The 20,032-nt window shown below is 36.8% G+C and overlaps 1 protein-coding gene across 7 annotated transcripts in view; it reads right to left on the reverse strand.

Annotated features, from left to right (window-relative positions):
- Positions 1-48: 48 nt before the first annotated feature.
- LIMS1 (LIM zinc finger domain containing 1) overlaps positions 49-20,032 on the reverse strand; it is a 130,747-nt gene continuing 110,763 nt past the window's right edge. For 3 of the 7 annotated variants that reach the window (XM_090269941.1, XM_090269939.1, XM_090269935.1), the window contains exons 3-10: positions 9,633-9,699; positions 7,995-8,115; positions 7,401-7,550; positions 5,936-6,086; positions 5,351-5,443; positions 4,910-4,958; positions 3,161-3,236; positions 2,820-2,967 (exon numbers count right to left, since the gene is read on the reverse strand). In XM_090269941.1, coding sequence (XP_090126067.1) covers positions 2,820-2,967; positions 3,161-3,236; positions 4,910-4,958; positions 5,351-5,443; positions 5,936-6,086; positions 7,401-7,550; positions 7,995-8,115; positions 9,633-9,699 — 855 coding nt within the window. Of the gene's footprint in view, positions 478-2,819; positions 2,968-3,160; positions 3,237-4,909; positions 4,959-5,350; positions 5,444-5,935; positions 6,087-7,400; positions 7,551-7,994; positions 8,116-9,632; positions 9,700-20,032 lie in introns of those variants that run through there. The other 4 variants (XM_090269940.1, XM_090269938.1, XM_090269937.1 and 1 more) reach the window with 3 other exon arrangements.

Here is a 20,032-nt window from a genome sequence, read left to right on the forward strand (position 1 = left end):
GGTGACTGCAGGGGGAGTTGGGCATAAGGGGGATAAATGGTAACGGTTAAAAAAAAAGGTGTGTTTAATTTGTTGGACCTTAATTAAAACTTAACATTTCACCATCTGTTTTTTGCTATTACGTATAATCTGCATTTTAATAAATTGGTAAGAATTATTAACAAAGGCAAATCTTGATTTCATCTGTTTTAAATATGATCACACAAACATTTTTTTTCTTTTTTAATGAGAAAAAGGAAGAAAACCATTTATTTAGGTCCTCTTCACTCAATTATTCTGAGACAGGTTCAAATAGGGTGGGTCAGGTCAATAATGTCGGCACTCTTTTATCTTTGCAGAGAACAGAAAAAAATAAAATGAAGTTATTTCCTTCCTAAGGTCTCAGCTAGTTTCTTAAGTCTTTTCTTCAGCTCCAACGGAAATTTCTCATAGCACTTCTTACAGACTGGTTTCATATCAAACTCCACAAATTTATTCCTAAAGATAATAATAAAAAAATTAGTGGAAATATATTTAACACAGACATGTAAATAATGTTAAATAATTTTACTAAAGTAAATGAAGATGCTATATAATGATGTGTTAGCAAACAAATATAATTCTAATCTCAATTCTTGTCATTGTGATAGATGTAAAGAAGTCACAATATTTGAAAAACAACTGTGTTATAAACTGATCTACCTATGTAATACAGAATGTGTATTACATTGTAGTCAGTGCTAACTATACAGGAAATTTAATATAAATATAATTTAGGTAAGTAAAGTCAGTCATACTTTTAAAAGTACCATGAGCACCATTTTAAAGTTCTTAAAAAATTATATTTCTGTAATTTGAATGATCCTCTTTATTGAAAACAGATTACTCTAACTTTTAAATTAGGTAGTTATGTGGTATAATCTTTCCTGGCATAAAATGGTTTCCCTCCCATCCCCCTGCTCCCCCCAAAAACAACTTAAAAAATCATCTGAAAAAATTTTAAATCAGAATGGGTTATTTTGGTTGATTGTCTGACAGAAAGGTTGGTAGGGGAGATACAGGAAAGTTTTAATCACTCTTAATGAACCAGACTGCCTGTAGTTACATTTTGTGAATGCTAGCTAGCTGTATGGAGTACTGAAGTCTTCTTTTTAAAATCTAGAGAAATACACATTATTAATTTATTGGTAAAACAATTCTGGAGGTGGCCTCCTATTTGTAATACTTTGCTAATTTGTAATTACAATAGCTTATTACTGCAGAAATCTAGGGTCCTTAATTGTGAATTGAATCAATACACAACTTTATAACTTGTTTATCATCTTTGAAATTATATTTAAATAGCACTTGTGGATTACTTCTGGAATTACATTGTCATATATGACAAGTGATTAAATCTGCTAAAACCTTTTAATTTAAAGCACCACGTAGGGATTATTTTTTAGCTGTTTTTCAGAGATACTAATGCTGACAGTAATGCAAATGATGTTGCATTTCAATTGTCAGTTTGATTTAAACTATTGAATTAAAAATTTCTCCCAAAGTCTTCCTAGAATAGAAGCTATTAAAACTGCCATTTTTTTAACTGAAGGAAATAAATCATCACTTCTTTTGCAGATACTGCTAAGCAAACCTTCTATTGTGTTAATTTGATATTTGAATTTTAATTCCTCTTTATAGAAGATGAAAACTGAAAAAAATAAGAAAACCTTTAGAACTCAGAACACAATGGTAACCATAAAGGAAAAATGGGAAAATCATGTTAGTAATTCAAAAGAATTTCAAAGACTGAATTATTTTTCATAAAAATCAAGAATAAAGTTTGGAAACTTCAAGAAAATGAATTCATCTTCCTGACTGGTGTAGCTCAGTGGATTGGGCGTCCTCCTGCAAACCAAAAGGTCACTGGTGGATTCCCGGTCAGGGCACATGCTTGGGTTTTGGGGCCAGGTTCCAGCTGGGCGTATGTGAGTGGCAACCGATTGATGTTTCTCTTGCACATTGCACATCCATGTTTCTCTCCCTCTCTTTCTCCCTCCCTACCCCTCTCTCTAAAAATGAATACATAAAATCTAAAAAAAAAAAAAAAAAAAAAGGTAAATGAATTCATTAACATTAAACATATGGGCATTATATGGAAGTATACATACAGGTTTGGCAAAAGTAGGTTTACAATTGTGAGTACACGAAACAGAGTTTATTGTTGTATTATTATTTATTAATTATTGTATTATTTTCCATATGAACAACTTAAAACCTACTTTTGCCCCACCCGGTACATATACCAAAGATAGTAGATTCTCATTATGTACATTACATGGTGTTTGTTTAGATCTGAAACACACTGAAAGTATTACCAAATTTAGAACACAAGACACTTGAAACTTATCAATTAAATTGATTTAGGCAAAGAAACCCAAAACTAGGATTTTAACAGCTGCAAATATCAAGACAAAATACTTTAAAACTTTCTCAGTATCAAGAAACTGAAATTCTTCCCTTTGAACCCATTTTAAAAAGAGAGAAATCTATCCCTATATTGTGATTTAAAAAGAGATGAGGGAATCTACAAGTTAAGGTAAATAAGAGAAGTACAAGTAAAGTACAAGCTGGTATTAAGTGTGAATCTTATTATTTTAAGCTCTAGACTTTAAAATAATCATGTAAAAGGACCAATGCTACACAGGACGAATTCTTGTATTTCACTCTCTAGCGGTTACAAATATATGAGTTCCCCTCCCCCGCCAAAGTAAAAAGTAAAAGACATAAACAGAAGAAAAACATTCTAAAGGACTAATCAAAGAAGAAAGTAGTGAAAATGATAGAAGGGACAGAAAAGTTTACAAACAGACAGGCTTTTTCTTTTTCTGCTTGTCCTTATCCTTTGCTTCTCTCTCCCGTTTGGCAAGTCGCCTCTTAAATTCTTCTGGCATTTTCTCATAACAGTGTTTGCAGACTGGTTTTAGATCAATTTCAACAAATTTATCCCTTTGAGCAGGACAAAGAAGAAACAGAAGAAAGAACAGGAAAAAATTAAAGGAAGAACATTTACTTTCAGAAGGCCTGAGTAAAAGAAGAAAAAAGGAATAAAGTAATTATCTTTTTAAAAACTCTGTTTTAAAAAATGTTACCCCAAAGTTTTCAGTGTTAGGATTCATGTTGGACCAAAATGTATACTTACTTGAGAGTTAATTTAGTGTTGCAGGTAGAACAGGCAAAACAGTTCACACACCAGGCCTTATTAAGAGCAGAGACCACTAGAGAAAGAGGAAAGACAACTGGTCACATACACTGGTATGGGAAGTGGGGAAGCTGAAATTTTCAACTCAAATACAGAATTATGGTTATTTTCAAGACACGTGGAAGAGGTTCTCAGAGGATTGCTTGCAAAAGAAGCACATAAAAACCTTAGTGCCATTAATTAATGCTTATCGAATCAATTTTATTAATTTTTTTCACATTAAAAACATATAAACGGAACAATTTATGTCTTCTATGACTGTAGGCTTCATCTTAAGATTATTATTGCCCTTTTCAACCTTTTTATTTTATTTCTTATTAAGATTTCTTTTTTTTTTTTTTTTTAGAGAGGGAGAGAAACATGGATCTGTTGCTTCCCATATGCCCTAAACGTGGGACCTGGCCTGTAACCCAGGCATGTGCCCTGACCTGGAATCAAACCGACAGCCTTTTGGTTTGCGGGCCAGTGCTCAGTCCACTGAACCACACCAGCCAGGGCTCAACCTTTACTTTTTAAAAATATACACAGAAATCTACTTTCATTCTTCCTGCACTGAAAACTGGATGAGTTAAGTATTACTGCTCTGTGTCTTGAAAATGCTTGACTGAGCTTCACTTATTAGGAAACCATTCATTTAAGGTGTGACTTTAGGAAACTGCATATCAACCTCTATTTATAGTTAATTTTGTTCCTTTCCTTTGAGTGTCCTATGAGGCATATAAATGGTATGTACCATGTCTTCAGAGCAAAGCTCTTGTCCTCTCACTCCTGCCAACAGTGTAGTGTATATGTCACTTAGATGAGCTTCTGTGGCACAGTGCTTGCCTACCAGAAAGTATACTTCTCACTACTTTTCTGTTCCTACTGCCATTGGTCCAATAGAGAAATACAAAATAGAGAGGTAATTAAAGAAAAAAAATCCAGACATTAATGTATTCACTTATAGGAGTCTTTCTCTGAGAACTGAGAGCTTCCTTTGACAGCACCTTTCATCTGGTAACTCTTCCAATGTAGGAGGAAGTTTTATTGTAATGGCTCTAAAAGATTGCTTTAACTAATCTTTTTGCCAACTGCATATACGCATTATTTCAGCAAGTCTTTTCTGAGTTAGGTTCTCTGTTGAGAACCATGAAGCATGCTGAAAACACTGACAGGAAGCTTCTGGCAAAATTGCTCTAGGGACTAATTAGCAAACACAGCTGCTTGCTGTTCCAGTCAATCATCTGTGCCTAATTATCCCAGTACAATGGTGGTAAGCCTTAGAAACGTCTACAGAAACTGCCAGGTTTTAACATCTAAAAGGTTAAAGTGACTTCCAAACTACCATGGTAGATTAAACTGTTCTTAAAACACTGCTCTACAGTTTCCAAATATATAATTCTACGGAAAGGAAAGAGAAATAGGTTTCAGGGTTGGCCATGAATGTTTTTTCAACTTCTAGTGTTTAACAACACTGTTGGACTGGACTGAACCTTGAAGTATTATAAAAAATGGGTAACAAATCCAACTCTTAGACTACTATCACCTCACTGATATAAATTGCTTGGGAAACAGACCAAAGAAAGAGAAAAAGTAACTGATAACAATAACATTCCAAATAATAGCAATCATCCACCTGTTTCAATTTTCACATTTCCCAAGTGTTTCTGTCTCAAAATGGGGCCATATGAAATTCCTATAGTTACTTACCATCACCTTCTATAACACGGTTGCAGTGGAAACAAACATCACCAAATAGCTGAAAAATGAAAAGTGGTAAAAATTCAAGATGTGTTTGAAGTAAGTTTTAAAACACCAAACATTTAACATAATTTTATTTCTTTCTACCACTTAAAAACAAATAGCTGGCACCCTAAATCAAGGTTTTACCATTACTAGAGAAAATGTGCAGTAGTTTACTAATTTTTACTTGTTATGATGAAAATAATTTACTTTTCATTACTACCAAAAAACAAAAAAAGGCTCTGGAGGTGTTCCAGATTTAAGGAAGCTAAAGGAACATGACAACCTTAGAATGGATCTCATACTAGAGTGGAAAAAAAATTTTCCAAGAGGTTTCTTTCTAGCAGAAATATTGATAAGCTTAATTTCATAAAAGTATATTTAGTATCCAATGCATATAAACAATACCTGGTTATAGTGGGTTTCACAATATGCCAGGCCCTTCCTTTCATAATGGCGATGTCCAAGAAATGGTTTTTCACACTTGGCACAAACAAAATGCTGAAAAAAATTGCCACAGGTCATTTTTGATTTGCCATATTTTACTTATTAAATGAAGTAGAATTCCAAAGTTAAACTATCCTCAGAGAAGATACATGAAAGTTTGAGGCAGCAGTTTCATTTGGCCATAGGTACTACTGCAGCACTTTCAGTCTTAATTCAGGTGTCTTTGACAAGTTAAGACCTAGCCTATTCAAAAGTCACAAAATGAGAAGCCAGGTGAATGTCTGAGCAGCATCTATAAGCATGGGCTGCTCCTGGAGATGGATCATGACACTTCTTGCCTCAAGAAAATTTAAGAACAAAACATCACATCCTATATCATTACAAGAGCTCACAAAAACAGTATATATTCTGTATTCTTAATTTTCTACAAAGTCAGTTGTCTTTAAAATGTTCATATTTAATCTTTAAAATCTCCTATTCTTGCTAACATATCTGAATCAAGGAAATTAAAAAGTACTGTTTGCCCCTACATCATTTAGAACTCACCTCCACATGCCACTGTTTGCCCATGGCATTTACCACACGCCCTTCAATGGGCCGTCGACAAGCTCCACATATGGGGACCCCCATTTTATCATGGCATGGCAAGCAATACAGTTCTCCTTTCAGCTCCCGGGCATCAGCAGTCAGCTCCTTCCTGCCCATGAGGAAGATACCCAAATGAATGGATACCATCAATAGAGGAAAAAAACAGGCAACAATGTGGATAACATTTTTTAGAAGGTTTCTGAAGATATCATTATAAGAATCTCTGTAACTTCTTTTTCCTCCTGGTAATGTGAATTAACATTTTTTTTAGAACTGTTTTTTCAGTTACAATTGTCCCACTTTTTCCCCCCATTGTGAATTAACAGGTTTGAATAGGTTTCCAATTCCTACCAAAACATCACTACCATACAATAATGATAAAATGTACCAATAGGTCATATACATATCATCACACTGGTCATATCTGTCATTTCCTTGTCTATTATCACATTATAGTTCATTTGTTGTCTTTAAAAAGCTAGGGAATAGTAACAATACTGAGGAGTTTAGAGACTAGTTCCATATAATAATTACTTAAGCTTCACAAGCTTTTAAGAATAGTTACAGGCTAATAGGCAATAAACAAATGAAATAACTAATTTTCTGTTTCCAAATGCTTAAATATGCTATTATTTTCAGTCTCTTGTGTCAATAAACATGCCAGAAATAGCCCCGATTAGTCAAATGGATTTTTTTAAAAAATTTCATCTGCTTAAATAATGCTTTAAAAATGCTAATGAAAATGAGAAATATCCCACCAGAGGACAAGCCAGAAAACCAGATAGAGCATAATCACAAAAAAGATGAGATGGCTGTACTAACACCACAAAGCTGTTTTCTTGACCTTTTAGCCCACCTATGTCTTCCCTTACTAGGCTTTAGCATGTAAGTTCATATTCATTAAAGTACCTTTTTCCCTGAATTTTTATATTAGATAACAAATTAAGAAAATCATAGCCCAACAATGTATCATGAGTTTTTGAAGAAAAAAAATTCCCTTTAGATGTTATTTAAAATATTTTGAGATAATACCCTAATTACTACAACTGTAGAAGTTATATATATTCAAAGATAAGACTTTTAAAAGCTCTTTTTGAATCTTGTATTGGAAAAAGTTTTGGGGATGATGGGGAATATTTTAATATGGTTTGAATATTTCAAAGTCTGTACATGCACACATATATGCACACACATACACAAAATGTGCTGCACACCAAATCAAATGGGGCAAAAAGTTAACTGATGAAACTAAATGATGAGCATGTAGGTATTCTTTATATTATTCCTTGACTTTTATACAGGTTTAAAATTTTCCAGATTAAAAGTTGGAGAAAAACAATTTGGTTTGCAGAAGTAACAGAAATATAGATAAATGTGATCTTTTATTTCCAACATTCGTGCAATAACAAAGAAATCACAATACCCGCAGTTGGCACAGTTGAAATGGTCTGGATGGTAAGGGTCATTCTTGAATATCAGAGGCTGTTCATCAATAATAGCATGGCATTTCTGGCAGATGTATTTTCCAAGGCCCCTGGCTTTCTCACGATTATGACAGGGGCGGCAAAGATGTCTAAACAGAACCAAAACTTTTTTAGAAATTTAAATTTAAAATCTAAGGTTGTTCCTAATAATTAAATAGAAATATGTTTCCCCAATATCCCAATAGAAATTAAGGAAACCATCTCTTTAAAATCACTGCTGATGTAACAGAGCAGTATCAAGCCACTACTTTTTATATAAAAAATTATGTATCCCAATCTAAGTAATCTGACTGATATTTAAGAAACTGCATTTTAAGTACCTAACCCTCTTTTTGTCAGCTCAGGAACTCAAGTGGCAGCAAGTACTACTGCACAGAAATCGTAGGGCCCTCTCCTAACAGGCACCAGTTCAGAGTCCTTAAACCTTAAATTCTGTGTCTTAAAGCACTGCCTTACAGCCCCACGAGAAAATATGCATGACCTTGTAGTAGTCATTCTATCCACCTGCACCTGACAAGGATAAAAACTCCTACCTGCCAGCATTCTTGACAAACCCGATGTCTGCCAGGACTTGCTGGCAGAGGTCGCAGCGGAAGCACTCAGGGTGCCAGCTGTTGTTCATGGCTTTGATAACTCGGCCAATGATGAACTCACCTGTGGAAAGGGACACAACACAAAGCATATCCAGTGTGGCATTTTACTGCTAAAAGCAGTAAGGGAAAAAATACGAGGAAAAAATACATTTAAACCTTTCTCCACAAATAGGGACTTTTTATGTATGTGTCTACTACAGTAAGCACTGTATCAAAAAATGTTCTCTTAGTGGATTGAGCGTTGGCCTGCGAGCCTAGTGTCGCTGGTTTGATTCCCAGTCAGGGCACATGACTAGGTTGCACGTCAGGTCCCCAGTTAGGGATGCAAGTGAGAGGCAACCACACAGTGATGTTTCTCTCCCCCTCTTTCTCTTTTCCCCTCTCTGTAAAAATAAACAAACAAACAAACAAATAAATTTTAAAAAATGTCTTCTATTTCATTTGAGTCCTTGTTTTTCGTTCTGTAGTTCTATTTTCAGGCTGTCTTATATATCTGAATCTGGCTTTTCTTTTCCAAACAATGTACTGGGCTCTCTTAAATGTCTTTTGGTAATTTCTGGTCACTGACACAGAAAACTGAAATCCACAGAACATATTCTTGTAACCCATGTTTAATTTTTCTTTCATTAAATCTTCGTAACATTCTAATCTGTTTCTCCAATCTCTGGAGACCTTCTAGTAGGGCTGTTAGTGACCAGTAAAGGGGCAAAGGTGCAAGCAAGCCCAGCACTTATGCAACACATAGGCAAGCTTTAAGTATCTACGCACCTCACTGATATCTTCTCTGTATCCTGGCAAACCCAAAGCAAGTAGGTATAGTTTGCATTAACAGGGGAAATGAACATTCTAAAAGGTCATCTAACAGAAGTCCTAGTTTATCCCAAAATACCTTTATACTAGAAGTCCTTAAAAATCATTAAAAAAAATTTTTTTAAGTTAATTTTTTATTTTAGAGAGAGGGGAAGGGAGGAAGAAAAAGAGAGAAAGAAACATTATGTGAGAGAGACACATTGTCTGGCTGCCTTCTGCACACAACCCAAACCGGGCTCAAATTTGCAACCTAGGCATGTGTCCCTAATGGGAATTGAACTGGTGACTTCTTGGTTTGTGGGATAACGCCCAACCGAGTCACATCAGCTGGGGCTTCACTCTGGTTTTTAAATAAATTTTAAAAATTTTAAATTTATTTATTGATTTTTTTTTTTTTAAAGAGAGCGAAAGGGGTAGATGGGGAGGTGGAAGTGGGAAGAGAGACAAAGAGATAGAAAGAGAGACACTGATTTGCTGCTCCATTTATTGATGTATTCATTGGTTGATTCCTATATGTGCCCTGATCAGGGATCAAATCCACAATCTTGGCGTATCAGGACGTATCAGGACGATGCTCTAACCAACTGAGTAATCCAGAGCCTCTCTCTGGGTTTTGATACTCTTCCAGTTTATTATATATTAATAATAGCAAAGAGGACTGGTAAATTACCTAAATGCTATTTATAAGGAGCACCAAAAACCATTGCCATTTCAGTAAACAGCTTAAGTAATTTTGAAACTTATTTTACATTCAGCAGTAAAACTTACCACATTGATGACAGCAAGGTGCAAAGAGCATCTGAAAATCATGTTCACAGTACTTCCTTCCTTCAAACTGAAATAGAAAGTACTTGTAAATATTAAATATCCAGAGGATAAACATAGTTATTCTATAGAGACAACAGGAAAGATGGTTTTGAACTAAGAGCTCTGCTACTGAGATTTTAAAAAGCAGGTCCACTTTTGTATCTTCCATATAGCTACATGTGGGCACAGGAAAAGATACAATGAAGAAGTTGAGACCAGAACTAAAATTGTGTCCTCAGAATATGGTGACTTTGCCTCTAACTATTCTTAATTGTTTTTGGCTCACACAGTCCACCTTTTAAGAATCTGCAGAAAGCTACAGACCCCATTCCCCAGACAACATGCACATACAAACCCCTTCTCACAGGTTTTAAGGTTGGCACCTAAAATATTTGACTTTAGTCTTAAATATTTTAAAAGGGTAAATATTCCAGCATATTTTACATTTAAATATTTTGAAATGGGTCTAAAACTCTATTAAAAAATTAAATTAAATTTTTTTTAACAGTTGGAAAATTTACACCCTTCATTTCTCTCCTTCAACTGTTTCCATTTAATTTCCCCCAAAGTTTTATCCTAGTGTATTTAATATACTAAGGTCTAACTGATCACCCAACCATACCTCACTGCAATTAAAAATTTTAATTTCTGAATCCATAAGGCTCTAAAAACCAACATTTCCCCCCCTTTTTTAAGGGAATGCACTGATACTTGTGAGCAGCAATCTTAAAAAAAAAAAAAAAAGATTTTATTTTTAGAAAGAGGGGAAGAAAGAAAGAAAGAGAGGGAGACAAACATCAATCAGTTGCCTCTTGCATGCCCCCAGAGGGGTAACCTGATGCATGACCCAGGAATATGCCCTGACCAGAATCAAACTGGTGACCTTTTGCTTAGCAGGATGATACCCAAACCATTGAGCCATGCTGTTCAGGGCAACGTTCATTTCTTTTCTGATTAAGTTATCATTATAATGATTATTAGTAAAACATAAGTTAAAATGTGTTACATTTTACTTTTTACTATTTATTTACTTGAAAAGCATATCTTAATGAGATGAGCAGAATTACTTCATGCATTCATGGAGAAATATGACTTACCACTAGAAGACCCATTACTCTAGAATAATTCCTATTTGTGGGAATTACATCTTCCTTTGAATCTTTGAGCTCCTTACAAGTTATATGTTTAAAATCACACACTTTTATCAAAACCCACTTTTAATAATGTATCGGTCGTCAAGTCAATTTCCTCAATTATGAAAATTACCTGAAGATTTGAGCCATTCAATTTAATGAACATATCCACAATAGAACTGGCAAACCAGGCAAAGCAGATTTATTTTGTGCCAGAAAAAGTCTTTCTTCACATGTAAATTCAAAGCAATAAAGTGTAATACACTTAATAAATTTAATTTAAAAGTTACAAACAGAAGATAATAAGTCATAAAAGCAATTACTCAATAGCATGTCATAATGTAATGCACTATAACATGTACCTCAAAGTAGAAGTTATTTCTAAAGTGAGATGTTCCTTTAATGCATATATATATTAGGTACGTGTATAGAAACCTGATATTTGCCCTTTAGTAGTAATTTAAAAAATAAAATATAAAAATTCAAAAATTTAAATTAAAAAAATATTAACTCCCCCTACTCTTCTTAGTTAGTAAGGAAGAATGATCTCAGGACTGTTTGTCTCAATTGGCCACTTCAGTTTAATAGTAAAAGACTGGGCTGATGATAGCAGGGAACATAAAACCTTCAGAAGGAAAGGAGAATGTTTTGTAGACCATTTGGTTTTTCTCTGTGTGTGGTAGTTTTAAGTTACTAGTTTTAAAAATCAGTACTTTTTAACAGAAAAACTTGACAAAAAGTCTGTCACAGAATATTGAGGCCCATTAAAATGTTTAATGAGAAGAAAAAGAAACGATCAACTTCTTCGTATTTAATAAAGACATGTATTTTTCTTTTTTTAAAATGAGCCTAACACTTAACACATATACTGTATTTGTTAGCATAATGTAGAAAAAAATAAGACTGGTTGTTATTTGAGTCAGTCTTCTATGACATGACTCAAATAGGTACATATCATAGGTATTAAGAACATGGACCATGGATCCAGATGAACTGGGTTTAAATCCTGGCTGAAGCACTGACTGGTGATGTGACTCGGGGCAAGCTTTTTAACCTTCCAGTGCCTTCTGAGAGTCACACACTTATTCTGTTTCCATTGTGTGTCCTGGCTCATAACACATACTCACCATGTTCATAATTTCTTACCACTGCTCTCTGTTTTGCTTTCACAGAACTCTCTTTAAATGGATGAGTCTTTTTGAAATTAGGGGATGAAAAAGGAGAAGTCCTAAATGGAAAGTTGTCATGACTATTCCCCACATCTCCAAATTTACCACATAACTGAATATAAAACATCCAAAAGCCAGCTTCATCCTTAACAAGAAAAAAAAACATGAGGCAAAAAAAGGACTGGAAAGCCTTATGGGTTTAAGGACCCCGGACCAATCCCTTTAGACTGGTGTCCTGGAGCAATTCATCACAGTAAGACTCGAGATCCCTGTGTTTTGTAAAGTGAGAGAAATGCTATTGTGAATACAAATATATATTAACAGACAAATCAATATTAGGAATAAGAATGCAGAAACTGAGTTGACTGAAACTACCCAAATTACAAATTGCACACACTGGGTGCTTGCTTACCCAAGGTGACCACAACTGCAAGAGCAGAACTTCCTTTGCTCTAATAAGCTACCTGTTCTCTACACTGTATAGAAATTATCGAAAACTGTTATGGTCAGAAGTTGATCCAAAGTGAAACTACAGGATGTAAAATGAAGAAAATTCAGAAATCATAAACTTGGAAGAATCGAAGGTCCCTAAGTATTTCCTTTCTAGGTAATCACCCATTACAATGCCAAATTGGTTTAAAACACAACGAGTCATCAATAAATGTAATACACTACGTAAACAAAAATCACATGATCATATTAACAGATGCTGAAAAAGCATTTGATGAAGTACAGCACCCATTTATGATAAAAACGGTCAGGGAAGTGGGAATAGAGGGAGCATACCTCAACATAATAAAGGCCATATACAAGAAACTTACAGCCAACATCATATTCAATAGGCAAAAACTAAAAAGCTTTCCCCCTAAATTCAGGAACAAGACAAGAATGCACACTCTCTCCACTTCTATTCAACATAGTGTTGGAAGCTCTAGCCACAGTAATCAGACAAGAAAAAGAAATTAAAAGGAATCCAAATTGTAAAGTAAAACTGTCATTATTTGCAGACAACATGATAGTGTACATAGAAAACCCTATAGGCTCCACCAAAGAACTATTCAACCCAGTAAGTGAATTTGGCAAAATAGTAGAATACAAAGTCAATATTCGGAAATTGAAGGCACCAACAATGAACTATTAGAAACAGAAACTAGGAAAAAATCCATTTACTATAGCAAAAAGAAACATAAAGTACTTAGGAATAAACTTAACCAAGGAGGTAAAAGACCTTTACTTGCAAAACTACAGAATACTGAAGAAAGAAATTAAGGAAGATACAAATAAATGGAAGCACATACCATGTTCATGAGTGGGAAGAATTAACATCATTAAAATGTCCATACTGCCCAAAGAAATCCATATATTCAATGCAATCCCAATTAAAATAACAATGACATAGTTCACAGATCTACAACAAATATTTCAAACACTTAAATGGAACCCAAAACGACCTTGAATAGCCTCAGCAATCTTGAGAAAGAAGAACAAAGTAGTAGGAATCACAGTACTTGATATCAAACTAAATTACAAGGCCACTGTAATCAAGAGTCTTGTACTGGCATAAGAACATACACATAGATTAATGGAACAGAACAGAGAGCCCAGAAATAAACCCAGGTCTGTATGGTCAATTAATATTTGACAAAGGGGGAAGGAGCATAAAATGGAGTGAAGATAGCCTCTTCAATAAATGGTATTGAGAGATCTAGATAGGGACATGCAAAAAAATGAAACTAGACCACCAACTTACACCATACACCAGAATAAACTCAAAATGGATCAAAGACTTAAATGTAAGCTGTGACACCATAAAAGTCCTAAAGAAAAACATAGGCAGTAAAATTCTAGATATCCGATGCAACAATATTTTTGCCAATATATCTCCTAGGGCAGGAAAATAAAGGAAAGAATAAACAAATGGGACTCCATCAAACTAAAAAGCTTCTGCTTGGCTAAAGAAAACATCAGCAAAATGAAATGGGAAACAATTGTATAGGAAAACATACTTGCCAATGATACCTTAGACAACGGTTTGATCTCCAAAATATAAAAAGAACTCTTATGACTCAACACCAGGAAGATAAACAATCTAATTTAAAAACGGGCCCTACCCTGGCTGGTGTGGCTCAGTGGATTGAGCGTTGGCCTGCGAACCAAGTGTCGCTGGTTCAATTCCCAGTCAGGGCACATAACTAGGTTGCACGTCAGGTCCCCAGTTGAGGGTGCGAGTGAGAGGCAACCACACAGTGATGTTTCTTTCCCTCTCTTTCTCCTTTCTCCTCTCTCTAAAAACAAACAAACAAATAAACAATTGTAAAAAAAAAAGTGGGGGTGCCCTGGCTGGTGTGGCTCCCTGGATTGAATGCTGGCCTGGGAATCAAAGGGTCGCCAGTTCAATTACCAGTCAAGGCACCTGCCTTGGTTGTGGGCCACATCCCCAATTGGGGGCATACCAGAGGTCGCCACACATTGATGTTTCCATCTCTTACTCCCTCCCTTCTCCTCTAAAAGTAAATACATAAAATCCTTAAAAAAATGGCCTAAGGACCTGAACAGACTCTCTTCCAAGAAGGACATACAGAGGGCCCAGAGGTACATGAAAGGATGCTCAACATCATTAGCCACCAGAGAAATGCAAATTAAAACCACAATGAGATACCGCCTCACATCAGTCAGAATGGCCATCATTAACAGTAAGTGCTGGTGAGGTTGTGGCGAAAAGGAAACCCTACTGCACTGTTTGTGGGAATGCAGACTGGTGCAGCCACTGTGGAAAACAGTATGGAATTTCCTCAAAAAACTAAAAATGGAACTGTCTTTTGATCTAGCGATTCCACTGCTGGGATTATACCCTAAGAATCCTGAAACACCAATTCAAGAGAACCTATCCACCCCTATGTTCATAGCAGTGTTATCTATAATAGCCAAGTGCTGAAACAACCTAAGTGCTCATCAGTAAATGAGTAGATCAAAAACCTGTGGTACATTTACACAATGGAATACTATGCAGCAGAAAGAAAGAAGGAATTTTTACCTTTCATGACAGTATTGATGGTACTGGAGAGTATTATGCTAAGTGAAATAAGCCAGGCAGCAAAAGACAAATACCATATGATTGCACCTATAGGGGGAACCTAATGGACAAAGAGCATGGAAACAAGGAACAACCTGACAGTGACCAGAAGAGAGGTGGGCTGGGGAAAAAGAGGGAAAGAAGGGGGAGGGTCTAGTCAAGGAACATGTATAAATGACCCATGGACATGATCAAGAGGGTGGGGATTGACTGTGGGAGTGGGGGTGGGGCAGGGGAGAGCAAGAGGGGAAAAATTAGGAGAACTGTAATAGAACAATAAAAAAAAAAAAATCACAGTAAGCCTGTAAGACTACTAATGCTCCGTATTAGCAGTGTTTAAACAAAATGTCCAAGTCCCACCACCTGCAGGGAACAAGGGTAGTTCAGTATGGGGGAGGATGAACTCTAGCCATGATTGGCTCTACTCTGAACTGATTAAGTTGTGGAGTTCTATGAATATTCTCTTTGAGGCTAGAAAAAGAATTCTGCTGCTTTAAAGAATACTAGTAATTAGAAACTTAGGTAATGGTCTGATATCAATTCAAGCGCAAATGTTGAAAACTTTCAACATTTGTATTTGTTTGTCATAAGTTGTCTGGAGTGGATCAGCAGATGAGCACCTCTTTTTGGGTTTGCAGGCAGGCGCTCAGTCCACTGAGCCACTGCAGAACCTCTTTTTGTCGGAAACTTTTTCCTCCAACAGTCATTATTCCCTTTTTAGGTTTCATCTTTCCTGAGTAATCATGATTCAGTATAAGAGGAAACAAGTGAAGAAATCTCCTGTAAAACATTCTTCCACTAAATCTCTCATCATAAATTAGTCTTTCCTGTTATGCATTTTGTGATGGGGAGAAAAAGGATACATTTGGAATAGTCAAACTAAGGAGAGAAAAAGGAATCTGACCTATCAGCCAAGAACTCAGCCCCTAAACGTGTACTATGCCAGGTTGAAAAGGCTGCATACCAAATCCCTAGTCTGGTTCAGATCATCATAGTTTGTAGTATTTCTGAAAGTATAGCCCTCTTTAACTATTGATTCAATTTCCATTACAAAAGTATTTTCTTAGGGGAAAAATTAAGATAACTCTTTTACTGGAGATAATCTCAGATGTCACAAAGTTAGATTTAGGAACCACTATATGGCTATATATAGTTGATATTAGGTCTTTGGGTTGAATGGGTACTTCACCCTGGAAATGGCATTTAATCAGCTTTCTCATACCACCAGTAATTTGACAAATACCAGGCAGCGGAAGACAAATACCATATGATTGCGTCTATAAGGGGAACCCAATGAACAAAAAGCATGAAACAAGGAAAACCTGACAGTGAAATATTTTACAAATATTTCTCCATGTGGACTGGAGAATGATTTAGGATACTGACAACTTATGTAAACCAGCACTGATGGAAACAGATTTCCCTTTGAAGATAACTACAATACCAAATTTAAGATCAATAATCATATACAGTAGTCCCTCACTATATTGCGGTTCCCTTATCGCGGGATTTTAAAAAATATTTAATTATTTTATTTTTGTAAAGATTTTATCTTTTTAAGTATATTTTATTGATCATGTTGCTACAGTAGTTCCAATTTTTTCCCCCTTTGCTTCCCTCTGCCCAGTGCCCCCCTTCCCTCCAGATATCCACCCTCCTTAGTTCATGTCCATGGGTCATGCAAATAAGTTCTTTGGCTTCACCCTTTCCTATATTATTCTTAACTTCCCCCTGTCTATTTTGTACCAATCGATTATACTTCTTAATCCTTGCACCATTTCCCCATTTTCCCCCCTCCCCCCTCCCAGCTGATAACCCTCCAAATGATCCCCATACCTATGATTCTGTTCCTATTCTGGTTTGCTTAGTTGGATTTTGTTATATTTTAGATTCAGTTGTTGATAGTTGTGAATTTGTTGTCATTTTAGTGTTCATAGTTTTGATCTTCTTCTTCTTAAGTAGGTCCCTTTGACATTTCATATAATAATGGCTTGGTGGTGATGAACTCCTTTAGCTTCACCTTGTCTGGGAAGCACTTCATCTGCCCTTCCATTCCAAATGATAGCCTTGCTGGATAGAATAATCCTGGTTGCAGGCTGCTTTTCATCACATTGAATACTTCTTCTCAGTTCCTTCCTACCTGCAAAGTGTCCTCTGAGAAATCAGCTCATAGTCCTATAGACACCCTCCTGTAGGCAACTTTCCGCCTCTCTCTTGCTGCCCCCAGGACCCTCTCTTTATCTTTCACCTTTGGCATCTCAATCATGATGTGTCCTGGTGTAGCCCGGGGCCCTCCGTGCTTCCCGCACCTGTATGTCCATCTCCTTCACAAAATTTGGGAAGTTTTCCTCATTTTTTTTTCAATTCTTGCTTCCTCATTCTGCACTGGCTGTTTTTTTCTTCCTTATGTTCCAAATCATTGATTTGAACCCCGGTTTCCTTCCCTTCACCATTGGTTTTGTGTGGATTTTCCTTTGTTTCATTTAGCATAGCCTTCACTTCTTCTCTTATGCGTTTGCCATACTCAAGCATATCTGTCAAGCCTGTGAGCATCTTTATTACCAGTGTTTTGAATTCTGCGTGTTAGGTTGGCTATCTACTCATTTGTTAGGTTGGCTATCTCCTCGTCACTTAGTTCTCCCACTGGAACCTTGATCTGTTCCCCCTTTTGAGCCATACTTCTCTGTCTCCTCATTCTGACAGGCTCCTGTGTTTGTTTGCCTCCGTGTCCCAGGTACAGTTCTCGCTCCTGTTATGTTGTAAGCGGCAAAGCCTTAGAGATTCGTCAGTACAAAGCAACCTGTTTCACCACGTTGTGGTGCGATATGTGGGGGAGGGGTCCGAGAGGGAACAATGCTGCCTGTCCAGCACTCACTCCTTTTCCAGGCACCTCTCCCACTTCCACACTGGACCGGCACCCCTCCAGCCGCTGCCCCAGCCATCGCCCCCAGAGTGGGTGGGTCTGCGGGTGCCCCAGGACTGCAGGGGCCCTTCAAACAAGCAGACCCTGCTGAGAGACCGGCAGTCTCTGTCTCTAGCCCAACCCCCACTGGTATGCACAGACAGAAGCAATGAGGCCTGACCTTCCCCAGTGCTGAGACTGTGAGCCACTAGGTCCAGTGAGGAGCTTGGAATGCTCCCCAGGTGTCCCTCCTGATTTTAAAATGTGTGATTGTGCTTTTCGCCGGACCGTGTCCTCTCCGCCCTGGCTCCACAACCCCCCACTCGGCCAGACGAGTACCCCCCCATTCACATGTTTGTCTGCTGGATCTCCACGCAGCCCGATCCTCTGGAACCTTCAGTTGCCTCCAGTCCCAAGGGAGTTGCACTCCCTCCCAGCTGTGGAGGGAGATGCAGCGCGTCCGTCCACACCTCCATCCTGGCTGGAAGTCCTTATATTTAATTATTTATCACAAATTTTTCGCTATATCGTGGGATTCTGCAGTACTGTATATGTATGTTGTTAAAGTTAGGTGAGTTTCGGAGTGTAGAATAAATGTAAGGCTCCTACTTCGCGGTGGTGTCTGGAACGTAATACCCGCGATAAGTGAGGGAATACTGTATAACTCATACATTTATATGACTGCTCAATTTTCCTAGACCGAAAATGAGAACAAGAAGCACGCAAACTGTCATCAAGTCCTACCCAAATCACTCACCGCATTCATTCCTAGAACTAGGATGTAATGCGGTCCATACAGCATGCCACCACAGGGCAGGTTCTCCATGAACCTCTAGGGAGAGACTGAGCAAAGCATAGTGGTGGTAACACAGGAGAGCATTACCCATCTGTAGGGAAAATGGAGTCAGGCTCCCTCACCCAGATGTCCGGGCATGAATGACTTGAGATATTAGTTAAAAGACCCGCATGCACAGAGCACTTGCACTTATGTAACCAATGATGTCATACTCTGGCATGCAGCTTTGTTTATGCTTAGTATATAGGGGGATGGGACTTTCCGCCTGCATGAATCACCCCAGCCCACGGAATAAAGGCATGTCAGACATCCCCATGGCTCCATGTATTTTCTTCCATCTGCCCAAATTCCGATTGAACCTGCCTGGCCTTGAACATTTCCAAAACAGCATCATTTACATAAAATACCACTCCTAGGAAACTGTTTCAGTTTCAGAGAGTCAGGGCATCATATGGAGGAAAACAAAGCTGTGGATACAAGCAGGCCTGAGATAAAATCTTAATTTGCCTTCTTACCCACCAGTGAACTATGTGCAAGGTCTTTGAGACTCATGGCCACATGAAAACTGTGAATAAAAATATTTAATGTGCAGGGTTCATGTGAGAAGCAAAAGAAAGAAAAAGAACAAGAAAAATTTGTAAAACATCTATAATAAGGGTTTAATAGAAAATTATTTCAGAAATAAAAATGTTAATATAATTCACACATCTTATAAAATTAACAATAGGGGACTTATTCATGCATAAAGTACTACATTCCAGGCAAGATCAAGTAATGTGAAGCAACACAAGCCAGATGAACCCCAACTTTGAGAGACACATGAAACTACGAAGCAGCACCTCAACTCTTGGTGATGAGAGTGGTAGAAAGCAACACCTGTTATTGTTTTAACATGTTCACATCGTTTCTATTATTACCCTGACCACCATCTTCTGATACAAGTAAATTTAAAACAGTTATTATAATAATTACTATTTAAAATTTACTTAAAATTAAGATGCAGAAGTAGAATATTTGAATAAAGAAAAATAAATTTCAGTTGGGGAAAAGTTCCAATTACTACACAAAAGATATATCTTGCCTTCTGCTAAATGAGTGATAAATTATTCAATTTAAATAAGAAATGTATGCTCTCATTAGGGTCTTTCCTAAGTCAATTCTTTCTAGAATTACTTTCTAATTAAATTCACGGCATAAGAATTTACTGTGACTGCAGTTAAATTCTTAAGAGACAGGACTATAAAAGTTTTTGCTTTGTGTAGGATATTGTCTAAACAACTTGGGAAAT

Source organism: Furipterus horrens, unplaced genomic scaffold (assembly GCF_987537825.1).
Source record: "Furipterus horrens unplaced genomic scaffold, mFurHor1.1.pri manual_scaffold_3, whole genome shotgun sequence".
Classification (NCBI taxonomy): domain Eukaryota; kingdom Metazoa; phylum Chordata; class Mammalia; order Chiroptera; family Furipteridae; genus Furipterus; species Furipterus horrens.